Raw genomic sequence first — 15,129 nt, forward strand, 5'->3', positions numbered from 1 at the left:
CTGCCTGGGTCAGCAGAAGCTGAACGTCATTGCCTTCCTACAGCTGTTTAGTGGCCAATTTAAAATTCCCTGCTGGTCTGTCCCCTTCATAACTGACAAATAGTCACATGACAAGCTAAAACAGTGGGCATTAACTGGCCCCCTTGTTGGCCATCTTAGCAGAGAGGCCAACAACTCAAAACCCCAAGGGTTGAATGAGTGATGAAGATTGAACCCTCACCTCATTCATAAACCTTCGACTCCATGCAGCTCCCCAGACTACAGAGAGCTTACGTGGGTGGTAAATCAGGGCAGAATTTGACTCAACAGTTCTCAAGTTAGGCACAATAATGCAGACCCCCACCACACACCATTCTCCAGCTGTGAATTTATTGATGTTGAGAGCTAGAGAAAATTGATTACAAAAGCACCATTCTAAAGCACAATGCAGCCTAGGTTTTGCTGAATGAACTATTATTTATACTGCACCACTGATGGGCATAATAAATAATGTAGAGTACGTGGTTCAGTAGGGGAGAGTCACTGGTATGTCTAGAAAGGCCATGGGAGGTGCACAGCAATTTCAGAGTAAGGGATTTGTAGCTAATTATCCTGGGACCGTTGGGGTTGCTGCTGGCAATACCTGATGGAGATAAAATATGGAAAAAAAAAAGTTAATAAAATACTCACATGCTCTGCAAAAATCACTAGCGCATTCTGCTGTTCTGCCAGCTCAAGGATGAAGCCAGAATTCTGAGCAAATTCCCAAATGTCTCCTTCATTCCCAGTATAAAAGAAGATGGGCCCAACTCCCTTCTTCCAGAATTTAGCTATAAAAGACAGTCATTAGAAGCACATTAGAGAAAACAAAAAGTGCCTGGTGAAGCATGCTAGGGGTATGGCTACACTTGCAGCTGTACAGCGCTGCCGTGCTTTGAAGCGCGAGGTGCTCTCCCAGCGCTGCAGGTACTCCACCTCCCCGAGGGGATTAGCTCCCAGCGCTGGGGCACTGTTTACACTGGCGCTTTGCAGCGCTGTAACTTGCTGCGCTCAGGGGGGTGTTTTTTCACACCCCTGGGCGAGAAAGTTGCAGCGCTGTAAAGCACCAGTGTAGCCAAGGCCTAGGACTCTGTCCCTCAGCTAAGTTAATGGGGAGTTAAGGACTGTATGATAGGGCTGAATTGTTCTTTGAAAGGAGATTCACTCGTGATGGTATGACACACTGAGAAATACAGACATTCCAGATTTGGGGCCATGTGCCATCCCAGTTCTGAGCATCTAACAATATCTCTTCTATGCCTAGAAATCCCTAGTCTCAGAAAACTGCAGGACACTAGAAACAACTGTCCCCATAGTAGTAATGAAATCAGCCAAAAACATTTATCTGAGATCACTTCTCCCCATGGTGCATGAATGGGCAATACATTAGGAAAAATCTGGTTGATATCCATCCGTATGTGTTGTGTCTAATCTCCCATTCTTACTGGGATATGTACCGTATTTTCCGCACTATAAGGCGCACCTAAGAGCCTTAAATTTTCTCAAAAATTGGCCGTGCGTCTTATAATCCGGTGCGCCTTATGTGTGCACTGAGTTCCAAAATCTGTAAAAATGTTGTTGTGCGACTTTGGTAAGCGCTTTGCTTGATTGACTGTCGGACCATTTTTCGCTGACACAGGGACGTAATACGTAAACTACGTACGCTGGCAGCAATAAACCAATCAGAGAACATTACGTAATACGTACAGTACGTACGTTTACCTTCTCCACTCCTGACAGACGGCGAACACACCTTTACTAAGATGGGGAGGCAGCACCGGGCGAGTTACGCCACCATATGTGAATGAATTGTGGATGCCTGGGCTAAGGTATCTGCTTTAACTGTTGTCCGAGCTTTCGCGAAAGCCGGCATCATTGCTGAACAGCCACCTGGCAACGAGACTGACTCCGACAATGATGAGAGAGAACCCGGCATGTTTGATGGCGAAATTGCCCAGCTGTTCAATTCAGACACAGAAGATGAGGACTTTGATGGATTTGTGGGAGAAGATTGATTAAAAAATAATGTGAGTGTATTGTTAAATAGTAGAATAAAGTTCAACTAAACTCACTGTTTTGCTTCCGTTACCTTTTTACTACACTATGAACACCGTTACCTTTTTTTGTAGACCGTATGTTTTAGCATGCGCCTTATAATACGGTGCGCCTTATGTATGGGTTAAGTACAGAAATAGATCCCGTAATTGAGACTGCGCCTTATAATCAGGTGCGCCTTATAGTGCGGAAAATACGGTAATTTAGCCCACCATTCTGAAAACTGTTGCAGATCACATGTATATACTTGTCTATAACTGAATGTGAGTGAGAGCAAGATCCCATGAGGTGCCTGTGGATTGCTGAGTTTTAATGTAGACGTCTGTCCGGAAACAAACATTTGTGAAGTATCTAACATTAGACTTTACACTCCTACTGCTTAACAGAAATATGACTGAAAATTTATTTTTGACAATCATTTAGTGTAAAGTTATCGATGCAATAAGCAGATAAGAACAACACACAAATGGCCATACTGGGTGAGACCAAAGGTCCATCTAGCTCAGTATCCTGTCTTCTGACAGTGGCCAATGCCAGAAGCTTCAGAGAGAATAACAGAACAGGCAATCATCATGTGATCCATCCCATCATCCACTGCCAGCTTCTGGCAGTCAGAGGCAAGGGCCACCCAGAGCATGGGGTTGCATCCCTGACCATCCTGATTAATATAGCCATTAAGGGACCTATCCTCCATGAAATTATATCATTCTTTTTGAACCCCAATATAGTTTTGGCCTTCTCAACATCTCCTGGCAATGAGTTCCATAGCTGACTGCGTTGTGTGAAAAAATACCTCCTTTTGCTTGTTTTAAACCTGCTGCCTATTCATTTCATTTGGTGACCCCTAGTTCCTGTGTTATGGGAAGGAGTAAATAACACTCCCTTATTTACTTTCTTCATACCAGTCATGATTTTATAGACCTCAATCATATCCCCCCTTAGTTGTCTCTTTTCCAAGCTGAAAAGTCAAAATCTTTTTAATCTCTTCTCTACCTTTGTAACTCTTCACAGTCTGCTTTGGACTTAACCATCTTGAGTAATTTTGTATCATCTGCAAATTTTGCGACCTCACTGTTCACCCCCTTTTTCCATATCATTTATGAATATGTTGAACAGCACTGATCCTGGTACAGATCCCTAGGAGACACCACTATTTATAATAGTGATAATGATAAAGTATTTATAAATCAGTTGTGAAATCACAGACTCGGGTATGGGACACTGGTTCATTTGCAAAGGGGCCTCTTCTGTTTCCATGACATACGTGGGTTATCAGCAGAGAAATACAGAAGAGGTAAATTACCACTAAGTGGAACTATAATCAAATATGACGTACTGGAAAGATCACCAAAAGGGACTAGCAATTCTCTGAAGAACCAGAATGATTTGGTCTTATAGCCAACCTAAGTGTGGGTTTTTTTTTAAATGTTGTTTATTCTTAGATTGAAACTTTGGACATCTCCCAGCTAATCTCATGAGAGTCAGCTGACTTACTTGTGAAATAAGTTTCGTCAGCCAGCTGTCATTAGTTGTTTCAAATCCTTACTGACTATCACAAAAGGCCCACAATGCACAAAAGGAAAGTGTGGGAGTGGGGAGACACACCCAGAACTCCTCCCTCCCCCAGATATTTTGCAACTAACAGAACTACTATGCTGATGTTCCATTTCTTTTACAAATATTATTTAGTTCCAGTTTACAGAGTTTGGCCTGACATGGCACTAGGATCAAATAAGTGTAACAATTAATTTAAAATAAGTGTTTCATTCCGTGATTTAAATAACCAACCATGCAACAAATTAGATGAGCACAAGGGAGTGCAGGATACAAAACTGTTGCAGCAGACACTTCATGTGGGAGAAGAGGGAAGCAGAAACTATGGGTGGTCTTTCTCTGCCCCCCCACCCCCTGACAGTAAGATTATAAATGGGAGCTGTTGACTGTCTGATCATAGCGCCCCCCCCAAAAAAACACACACACACCCAAAAACCCCTCAGCAGTGCAGAATTTGAGTCTCCTGACTTTCCAGGACATGTTTAACATCTGATTAACCATTTATTTTCTCTGCTGTATTCAAAGCACCAAGCTGCACCTGCAATAGGTGCCACAGAAGTTACCAAAAATAATAATGCAAGTGCAAAGCAACAAAAGCCAGTTCATGCCTCACATAACTGGTCATTTCGTGGCTCTGGGGTGGCCACATTTTGGATACTGCATTCAACTCTGCACACCTCATTAACAGAACAAACAACAAACTGGAGGAATACTGAGAAGAGCAACAGAAATGATGAAAGAACTCTGACCTGATTTGTGAGGAAAGATTAGAAGAGCTAAATCTGTATTGCTTGATTAAATTAACTACTATCATAGCCCTAACTGTCTACAAGTATTTGATGGATGTAAACCTTGAGGAAAAAAGGAAAGGATTTACAGGGATCCAGGAGGAACCCCCAAGTTTAAAAAAGAGAGAGAAAAAAACCATAGTAGTGAGATTTATTTGACTGTGGAATAATCTTCCAAGGGAAGTAATAATAGAAGCCAGATCACTTAAGGTATTGAAACTGGGACTCAGAGGATGAACTAGTAGGTCTCTTCCATCATTAATTTAATTCCATGAAATGGTTTGCTATGCTGCAGTACAGCAGAGCCAATGTGGAATACCAGCTGCTGTATTCCTATCACAGGGAAATTTGGAAATACATTGAATGTGTCATTCCGGAAAAGCCACAGGACAATGTTTCTGTGAAAGTTTCACCATATTTCCATAAATCACTGACAGATGGGCCCCCACATACCCAGATCTGCAAATTCTTTTGTAATCTGTTAACAGTAAACACGTTTTGGAGATGAAACACAGCTCTGTCTGAGCCCCAGTTTGTAAAGGACGTACCTGCTGTGAGGTATCGCTGTAGGAAGGTCTTATTGCCATACGATTCAAAGTTGAAGTGATCCAATACCTGCTCAAAATATTGCTCCTTGTAAACAGGCTCTGGAGTTCTGTAAACTAAAGAATCACTGGCTGGGTTACACTGGCTTTGCAGGCAGGGTTTAAAGGGGCATGGGCAGTAGGGTGACCAGATGTCCTGATTTTATAGGGACAGTCCTGATTTTTGTGTCTGTTTCTTATATAGGCTCCTATTACCCCCCACCCCATCCCGATTTCTCGCCCTTGCTGTCTGGGCACCCGAACGGGCAGGCTGTGGAAAACGGGTGTCTACAAAGCTTAACGGAAGCAAAAACGTTTCCACGACTCTTTCTAAGTATTCAGTGAAGCTAGGTTATTCTGAACGGGAGAGATGCGCGTGGAGCGCAGGGCTGGCTCTGCTCCGGAGTCACTCCACTGGCCAGGCGGAGGGAAGCGGAGCCGGGCAGGGCTCTCCCCGCGGTCGGTAGCGGGGCCGGCTCAGGGCAGGGCCGTGGCTAGCGGGTGCCGGGGGCACCTACCCCGTGCGGGCTGCGGGTCCCCTCCCTGCCCCCGGGTCCCCAGGCCCCGCACCAGCGGCAGCGCGAGGAGGAGCAGCAGGAGTGGGCGCGAGTGCGCTCCGGGCCGGGTTCCCATGGTAACCATCGGCTCGAACCCCCTCCGGCAAGGCGCTCGCGGCGCGGTCTCGGCGGCAATGGGGAACTCACATGACTCGAGGAAGGGTGATCACATGACTGGGGGGGGGCTTGGGCCGGGAGATCACGCGGGGAGGGCGCCATTGCTACCGAGGCGCCGCCATCTTGTTTAATGGGGCCTCCCATTAGCCTTGCCCTGGAGGAGAATGGTTAGCCCCAGGGGCCTGATGAGAGGGTGGGGAGAACCGGGCCAGGTGGGGCTCACCATTCTCCTCCAGGGAGCTGGGGCTGCTGGGTCCCTCTGCAGGGGGAGCAGTTCCAGAGAGGGGGCATTGATGTGGCTTAGTGCATGGTGCAGCTAGGGACTAGGGTCACCACCTCTGAAGTGCAAAACCCCGCACAAGGCAGGCCCACCGCAACCCCAACCACAAGGCAGCTCCACAGCCCCACCCTTTCACCAGCCACTGACAGGATCTGGGGAGAACCTACAGATCGGATTCATAACATCATTTTCTTACTTAAACTGCGGAAGTGGGAACACTGCAGCATCTTTAGCTAGGCACAGAAACGTTTAACATTAGCTATCCCAGTGCATTGTGATAATAATACAAATCTTTAGAACCAAGTAAAAAATCCTGGCAGATTAAATTATTTTTATGGCAACTGGCAAATCCCAAGCTGGTCAACTACTGGCCAGGTGGTAACCCTAGGTGCAGCCCCTGGGGGCTGGAGCATAGGAGTATGATGGGATGGGACTAGGATGATGGGATCTGGGCTGTGGTACAGCTTTGGGGGAGATGGGGCATCTTGAAGAGTAAACTTCATGCAGGGTTTGCTATGGCCCTGCATGAAGAAGCTTCCAAGGAAGGGGATAAGCTGATCCTGTACAATGAAATCTATGCCCAGAGTATACAGCCCAGGACTGAAATGTGCACAGCCCCAGCCACCCGCATGCAGCACGACAAAAGCCCCGGTTGGACCATAGATTAGAGCGAACAAAGCAAAGAGAAATATCCGCAGAAGGTGCTTCCATATACTGTGGTGATGTAACCCAACGAAAGATAGGAAGCTCCTCGTTTCAAGTCACAGTTGGTTCATCCATCCCCAACAACTTCTTCAGAACTCCATGGACGTAAAATGGCATTGGAAGGGTAGAGAAAGACCAGAGACTGACAATGTTTTGGAGGGTGAACTGTCGGATCAAGGGCCAAAAGAGTTGGACAGTGGAAGCTGAGGCGCTGTGGGAAAGGAGGTTTACAACGGAGCAACTTTGCTTCTCTAATGCTAACTCTTCCCTTGAACCATCCACTCTGCCCCTTGCCAGCTCTCTCCCCTCCAGGGGGGTCTAGAGTTGGTACTGGCATAGGCGATGGGTATCTGCTGATAGTGGAGGCACAGTAGCAGCCACCACCACCACCACAGCCATAGTCAACTTCCTGGTGACTGCTAAGGCACTCTCCAGCAATACCCTCTTGACCATGGCATCCCCTGACCACGGCACACTGGGCCCTAGGGAAAATGGCCCTCTGGGCAAACTTGTATTTTGGTGCCCTGGCCCTCATAGCCTCCCACAGTCCCCCAACCCCCTCCACTCCCCAATGCCCTTCACCCTCCCCCCCACTGCCTCCCAGGCTCCCTCCAATCATTCCTAGCCCCCATCCCCCCCACATTGCTCCTGGACTCCACTGGCTCCCCCACGACCACCCCCTTGCCCCAGCCCCTGCTACCTCCCTGGGCTCCCCACTTCTAGCTCCCCTGCGTCCCGCTCCCGCTGCTTCTCCCCCCACATTGCCCCAACTTACTCCCAGAGCTCCAGGCAGGCTAGTCAAGACACATATTCGGGTGGCCTGCGAGGAAGGGATGGGACTCAGCAGGCTTCCTCGGGCCCCTTCTGGCAGAGCTGTGCTGCTAGCTTGGTCTTGCTTACCTGCTCTGGGCACCATCTAGTGGGACTCAGCAGGAGCGCTCGCTGCTGGTGCCTTGCCCAGGCATCTCTTCAGCCACACTCAGCCTGATTCCCACCCTGGTAGAAAGCTGGGGGGCATGTGACCCTATGTGCAGCCCCCACACACGCGTCACCTATGGATACTGGTGTGGCTATTCCATTCCTGCCTCTTCAGGAATCAGTATATCCATTTTTAGTAACACAGGGTGCTTTACAAATAACAGCTAGTTTTTCAAAATGTTTCACAGAATGTTTGGTTCCCTTAGCGGCCTCCCCTCCCTGCTCCATCAGGACTCTCCCCCCTGCACCTGCTCCTTGCTCACCCTTCCCTGCTCCATCAGGACTGTACTTCCCCCCCTTAACCTGCTAGCTGGGTGAGTGTTTTCGCTTTCAGTCTTTTCCGAAATAACCAGGGTAAGTACGTTAGTGTGTAATTATAACCTAAGACATCATTTTAATTTACCATTTAAAATGATTGTGGGTATGTAGATGTTTCACAAGGTAAGTTATTTCCTGCTGCCTCTTGTAATGCATCTTTTAGGCAATGCAATTTAAGGTGATCTAGCTTAGAAACGGTAAAATTAAATGTTGGTAATTTATTTGTATTAAATTGACCAATCATTTTGGGTAAATACAAAAGTAAACAATTCTGCATAAATCAGGACAAGATACCATTTCAAAGCGGCAATTGTAAGAGTAAACTTCAACCAGAATTTACCTTGTAAAACTGTAATCCAAGTGTACCTATTTAAATATCATCTTTGGCTGATCCACTGTGGAAAGATGTAGTGTACGGAGCAATCTGTCTTAAATAATAGGAGGGAAATAAAAGAGAAAAAGCAGAGGGACCCAGAGAACCTTTCTGCTCAAACAAAATGATTGATATTCCTGTATTTCTAAAGACCTGCATTTACACAGATATTTATTTTGAGGTTGCATAAATCTCTCCCCCTAGATTAACTCATTCCCAAGCTCCCATTCTGAGACACTTGCACAGGGGCTAGTGGATTCCTTACATGGGGTTGCTCCATTATCCTCCTTTGAAAGTTGGTGCATCACAGCTGTCTTGCTCACAAACACCTAGGCAGTGATAAGGAAGCTATTTGAATAGAACAGAATGTATCATCATATCTAAGAGAAACTGCTTGCAGCAGTGGGCTGACCTTCCTGGGACCTGCTTCTATTGTTCAGATCAGCAACAATACTGCTCAGTGTAAAGAGCTTTTTTATTGGCTGTGGTAATTCACTTCCCTTGGCCCTAGATTAGAAATATGAAAACAGAATGTTGGAAGCCCGTTTAAGATGACAAGAAGGATCAAGTGTGTAATCAGTTGTAAAGGAGCCCTACAAATCATATACATAGCTTGTGCCTGTCTCCCTTAAACCAGGGAAGTAGGATCCATGTATCCTCGTTTCTGAAACAGCCACAGTTCCTTTAAGATCCAAGTGGTATCTTTTATATTAGATGCTCAGGAACTTCCTTAGCAGTTGGAAGGAGGATGTGGGATTGAATTTAAAGCCACACAGGAAAGTGACAAAAGTGCTTGGTTAACTCCGCAATGTATCATGGGTGGGAACATTTCCTCCTGAGCCCCACAGATGTCCAGCTTATGCCTCGAAGCATGAAGGTTGATAACATTTGAAATGTAGACTCCTGACAATTCCAGACTGGCCACCAAATGAAGTCCATCACCTCTAAATGGTTAACCTCATCAAAGTAATCACAAGGGCTATTCCTGCTTCTATAAATATCAGATCCTTTTTGGTGAACCTTCTTAGTTTATTTGCCTCGATGACTTTCTGGGCTGGGGGTAAAATTGGTTTTTAAAAAAGGGTGTAAATTCCCCCGTGGCCCCTGCAGTCCTGATTTCTCAGCATTACTAATTAACATAAGTTTGGGGAGAAAACAGACTCTCTCTTTGTGCTGACTCAGAGCCTTAATGACAGTGACTGTGGCAGAAGCCACTGCTGCTGGGCAGTGCAGTGAAAGATTTCTGGAGAGTCACACTAATTCCAGACTTAATTCCTTTTCCTGTACGTGTTGTGTATATCGGTGACAGTGGGAAACAGCATCAATGCTGACATGAAATAGCATTACTGAGGGGAGCAAATTGCTTACTCAAGTGATTGCTACCCTTCCTCCTGGAAGAGGCTAGTCTAGCTGAATTCTGGGAGGGCAAGTAGTACCACAGGCCTGCCCCCTCAGACAAATGATTCCTTGGGATGACACGTGATCAAACGGGAACAGGAGTGGGGGGCAAAGATTCAAACCAAGGGTACCCAGTGGGGACACCAACCAGAAAACCCCCGACAGTGACCACTGCTTCAGAAAGTAATCCAGGGAGTCCGTGGATGCTCCCCAGAGGATCTCTCCCCAGACGCATGAAACAGGGTGTTGAAGTAGGCTCCACAGCCACAGAGAACCTCCCCATCGAGCTGCCTCCTCCTGGATTGGAGATGGCCATCTTGGCCAGTACCAGGAGGAGATTAAAGGGAAGATCTCACAACTAATACTTTGTCCTGCCATGAGTGCAGGGGACTGGATTAGATGATCTCTCAAGGTCCCTTCCAGTTCTATGATTCTATGATCCTAAGTTTGTGTGCCACAGATAGGGTGTGCAGAGAGGAGCAGGCCTGGGGAAAAGTCCAGCCAGAATCCCAGCAGGAGGTTCTGGAGGAGCTAGAAGACACTAGCTTGACAGCCCTGCAGACTGAAGGCCTAATCAGAAGTGAAAGCTTCCTTTACACTGCTTCCTGCCAGTGTGCCTCTCCAGACCACTCAGGCCTGTGGTGCTCATCCTTTCCCATACTCTGTCCCCCTTTTCCATTGCAGGATCACCTGCCCAGCTCAGCCCAGGATCCTCTTCCCAGCCAGCTGCCCATCCTCCCATTTACCAGTGTGGGAAGGGTAGGGTGCACATGCCTGCCTGACACTTGTTCCCAACCCCCAGGTTGAGAACCCCTGGCCTAGACCATTGGGCATTCCCATCTCTGTAGCCCTTTCAACCCGTGGTTTCAATCCACTGGGCCCAGACAGTGGTGGTGATGGAGACACCTGTCCACCAGAACTTGGACTGAGCCTGACAGCTCCTCTCATTTAGGCCAAACAGCTGTCCTTTGGTGGGGACTTTAGCTACTGACCTCGCCTGACTTAGAACTGTCAGCTGCAGGTGAAAGGCTTTTTCTCTCCCCTTGCTAATGTCTCACTAAGCACCCACACCTGCTCCCTTGGCAAATCCCCCAGTGGGAGCAGGAGCAGCTTTAAATGCCCATGTTTTCAGCAGCTGATTCTTGGCCTCCAGCAACTTAACCTTGAACATCCTTGACGATTGATAACATCTGCCTACTAGCAGGAGTGGATGTGTTTTCATTTGGCATTTTTTCAAGCTGTAACATCAGCCCTGGGAAAGCAACTTACTGTGTCTTGTACGTGCAGAGTCTAAAGGTCTGGTTTCCAGGCTGTAAGTGACTCTTGACTTCTCCTTTGTTATGCCTGCTCAGTACCGCGCACACCTATAGCACTGTTGATACATCACCACAATGACAGAGGTGGACTTAATCAACCACTGCTCCAAACTCCCCTGAACTTGGGAACGTTCCCAGCTGGATCTGACCTTTGTGGCTTAGGCAGCTCTCTACTGGTATCTGCTTTCACTGACACACTGTGGGTTTCTCCAGTGAGGCTCAAGCCTTAAAGGGACAGTCAATCCACTGGTGAAATGTGCCGAATATAGCTAAATATGCCCTGCACTCCTTACCGAGCTGCCTGAGATGCTGCAGCCAGCAATGTCTAATAGCAAAGCAGGTCTTTCCATGTCGGAGTTCGGAACAAGTTCCATACATTTGTCAATCCCCATAAGAATCAGTGTGTTTAGAGCAAGAAACCTGACTGTAGGCATTTTAGATAGGGCTAAGTTTTCTACCTGCTCAGCCCTGCAAACTGCACCTGGCACCTCAAAATCCAGCTGAGGATCTGCTTTGTGCATGTGCCCTGAGTGTCACCAGCAAAGACCATGTGCGGCAGTGGAAGTTGAAACGCAGCCAGTGATTTTTTGTAATGGTCTGCTGAAAATGGATTAAGGCCTGAAAGGGTCATGGACTAACTTAAAACATGGGAGGACAAGGCAGACAAAACTTATGTAGTAGGGCCCCTTACAATTGCAAGGATTTGGGGACAAATCTCAGAGCTTGCAACCAAAGAGGGGTGTAAAGAGGGCTGCTCAGTGATGGAGTACACCAAACCTGTAAGGTGCCAGTAGCGTGCTAGGTGTGCCATGGCTGTCAGTGGCAAGCACTGGAGATTCTTCAGCAGCAAAGCCCTGCAGGGACTAGCCGTGGTGGGTCCCAATAGCCACTCAGAAATGTGGGAAAGGGTATTTTCCTAGGGCTGACAGAAAAGCGAAAGGTGATAAATCTCCACAGTACAGAAGCTTAAACACTTACAGTTCAAGTGAGCGATTGCCATAAATATCTGGGTCCCTGGGGAAGTCCAGTTGAGAGTCAGGGTTCTTCAGGCCTAGTGCCTGGGGTATTGTATCAAATGACCTATGGAATGGCTTCAGTCCTTTCCAGGGACACGAACACCCTGGTCAGCCTTTCCATAGTTCAGGGACAAGCGTGCGTCAGCCCACCAGACTCAGATCCTAGTTGGGCAATCTCCCCTTGAATATCAGTTCACCTTTGGGTTGCTCCGCTAGGCCCTGCAGGGACACCTGGATATCATTCGTCGGAAGATTGAAAGCAAAGTGTCTCTCCTTGGGATCGATGTGCTGGCGGAAAAGGCATGCAAGTCTCTGCCATTTTAGCGGGGACAGAACCACAGTTTATCTCTGTTCTATCAGATCTGTCTGGTTTTAGCATGTTCTCGATGGATTTGGTTTATGATTAACCCTTTCTATGAAACATTTGGTGACACTGGCTATGACAGTTGTGAATTTTCAGGTTTCATAGAATCATAGAATATCAGGGTTGGAAGGGACCTCAGGAGGTATCTAGTCCAACCCCCTGCTCAAAGCAGGGATGCCTGCGGAGGTCCCCTGGCTCAAAGCAGGACCAATCCCCAACTAAATCATCCCAGCCAGGGCTTTGTCAAGCCTGACCTTAAACACCTCTAAGGAAGGAGATTCCACCACCTCCCTAGGTAACCCATTCCTGTGCTAGGTAACCCATTCACATGGGGACCAAATTCTTACAACAGCAACATAGTCTACATCCGAGTGGCTTAATGGTATTGCACATGATGTGTTGACACAACAGTTGTCACAGCCAGATACAAAGCCCAACCAGGGGCCTTGAAATGTCCACCCATGAAAACTACAAAATTCATGACAGATTGCAACCCTCACTGTACACTAAATCATGTGTACTGCTTCGGTTGTAGGACGCTGCTGCTCCTGCCTCCTTGAAAATATAGAAGGAACCACTAGAGGGCCCCTTAGCTAAAGGTCCAGGATTCATTACGTCTTTGTTTCAAAAGAGGAGCTGGGGGAGTAGATAGGCTTCTCCCAGGGAGACTTTTAGAAGTTCAGCATGTGTCTAATTATTTTAATGACAACAAAACACTGGGATTATGGCATCCTTCACAACAATCCCAAATCACTTTATAACCTTAAACTGACTGAAAGCAGTGGTAAGAAAGCACGTCTAAAACCTCAATTTAAAAACCAGATCAGATACGGCTGTCTGATGTTGAGCTTGGAGTGGATTCCAGAGCTGCTGATGCGTGGCTGCTCAAAGGCTCTGCTCAGGGCATTTCAGGTCAGCATTTGGCATGTGCCTAATAATCATCCAATTCAGAAATGAGTGAGCAACGGGGGCAAGAGGACCGGAGCGAAACACTAGGATGATGAAGTTGTTATTAAGAGTCTTGTAAGTGAAGGAAAGGACTTTGACAAGGGTATGAAATTCCACTGGCACCAAATAAGGAGAGATGTGCTGGTGCTTGGGACATCTTAGTGCCAACAAGAATTAGAGCTGTGGCATCTTCCATTAATTCAGGAGATCTGACTATAAGCAGCAGACAAGGGGGTCTGATTTGCAAACTATTAATAGAGCCTCATTCCAGTGTGTAACACCAGGAACTATGTTCTGATACTATAGTAAGTTCCAGGGGGAGGGAGACAGGAAGGTTTATATATATGGATGAGACTGGGAGTATAAAGTACATTATACAACAAGGTGAGCTGGATTCAAGATCAGTTTAACACTGGGAATTACATCCTGGAACATTTTGCATTACTGCATTGTAGGGATTGTGGCCATTTATTAAATGTATAGGCCAGTTGCCAGTTAACTGCATGTCTGTGACAAAGACAATAGAAGTCATAAGTTTAGGTTCCTAAAATACAAGCCCTTCTGACCCTATCCTAGAATATCAGGCTTGGAAGGGATCTCAGAAGGTCATCTAGTCCAACTCCCTGCTTAAAGCAGGACTACTCCCTAGACAGATTTTTGCCCTATATTGCTCCCTCAAGGATTAAACTCACCACCCTGGATTTAGTAGAGCAATGCTCAAACCACTGAGCTCTCCCTCTCTCCACCATCAGAGGTGGCAGGAGAAAACACCATGTATAGCAAATGTGGGCAGGTCTGCCATAACCCAGGAGATGGCCCTGCTACAAATGCAGAAGCCATTACATTACAGAGCCTAGTTTTCAAAGCTGGGTACCTTAAGCAATATTTGGACACCTAAATTTTCATATTAGGCACCTAAAATGGGTATTTAGCTGCCTATATGTATGTTTAGGCTCCTGCATTTGAAAATTGAGCCTTGTATGAAGCTTAGCTGGAGAAATTGCAGTAGCAGAGGCTGTATTATAATAAAGTAGTGGTTAGTTAATTCACTGGCCTATGCCATGTGCTGTGTAACTTCTTGATCAGACCCCGGACACAGCACATTTTACAGAAGTTTAGCTGTATGACATGTTTCACTGTGACGTGATTCTATTACACGTGTAATAAATAGACTATTCACCTTTTCAGCTCTAGCCCTGGTCGCTAATGACCAAAATTTATTCCCATCTGACAACCAGTGTCAGCGGGGGGTGTGGGGGTGTGTGTTCAGTTCCTAGTCCACGTTACAAAACCACCCCTATAATTTGCCCCCTTCTTGGCAGTGGAGGCCCAGGGTTGAGTGGGTCATGGAGACTGAACTCCAGAGGGCAGCCTGGAGGAGCTTGCGTTGTTGCTCCACATGCTTTACCTGATTCTACAAATAGATGGAGGATTTTGGCTGTCAGTCAGTTTATACGCAATAAACTCCCTACACATTCTAAAGGAAAACCCTGTAAATCATGGGCCTCACACTGAAATGACAAAGAATCCTCGTCGCACGTAGAAGATTGTGTCTCCTGGTAGCTTTGGCGATGCGGCTCACTGATTAGGTCACTCATGGTTCTCCTGACCCTGACTGAGCAAAATAAACTCAGGCTCATGAATTATAGTAAAAAGATCCTTTGATCCTTCATGCTGGGCAGACCACGTCTTGCTTTACGCAAAATAACCCAGTGCTTGGTATCAGCTGGTTCGTTAGGGCAGATTCAAATTGAGTTCCA

At 46.7% G+C, this 15,129-nt stretch overlaps 1 protein-coding gene across 1 annotated transcript in view; it reads right to left on the reverse strand.

Annotated features, from left to right (window-relative positions):
• The window catches only part of DPP7 (dipeptidyl peptidase 7), a 36,183-nt gene extending 30,486 nt beyond the window's left edge, over positions 1-5,697 (reverse strand). The window contains exons 1-3 of the mRNA XM_039506041.1: positions 5,518-5,697; positions 4,964-5,077; positions 670-809 (exon numbers count right to left, since the gene is read on the reverse strand). Coding sequence (XP_039361975.1) covers positions 670-809; positions 4,964-5,077; positions 5,518-5,641 — 378 coding nt within the window. The 5' untranslated portion in view covers positions 5,642-5,697. The remainder of the gene's footprint in view (positions 1-669; positions 810-4,963; positions 5,078-5,517) is intronic.
• Positions 5,698-15,129: the final 9,432 nt, after the last annotated feature.

This window comes from Mauremys reevesii, linkage group 19 (genome assembly GCF_016161935.1).
Source record: "Mauremys reevesii isolate NIE-2019 linkage group 19, ASM1616193v1, whole genome shotgun sequence".
Lineage (NCBI taxonomy): Eukaryota > Metazoa > Chordata > Testudines > Geoemydidae > Mauremys > Mauremys reevesii.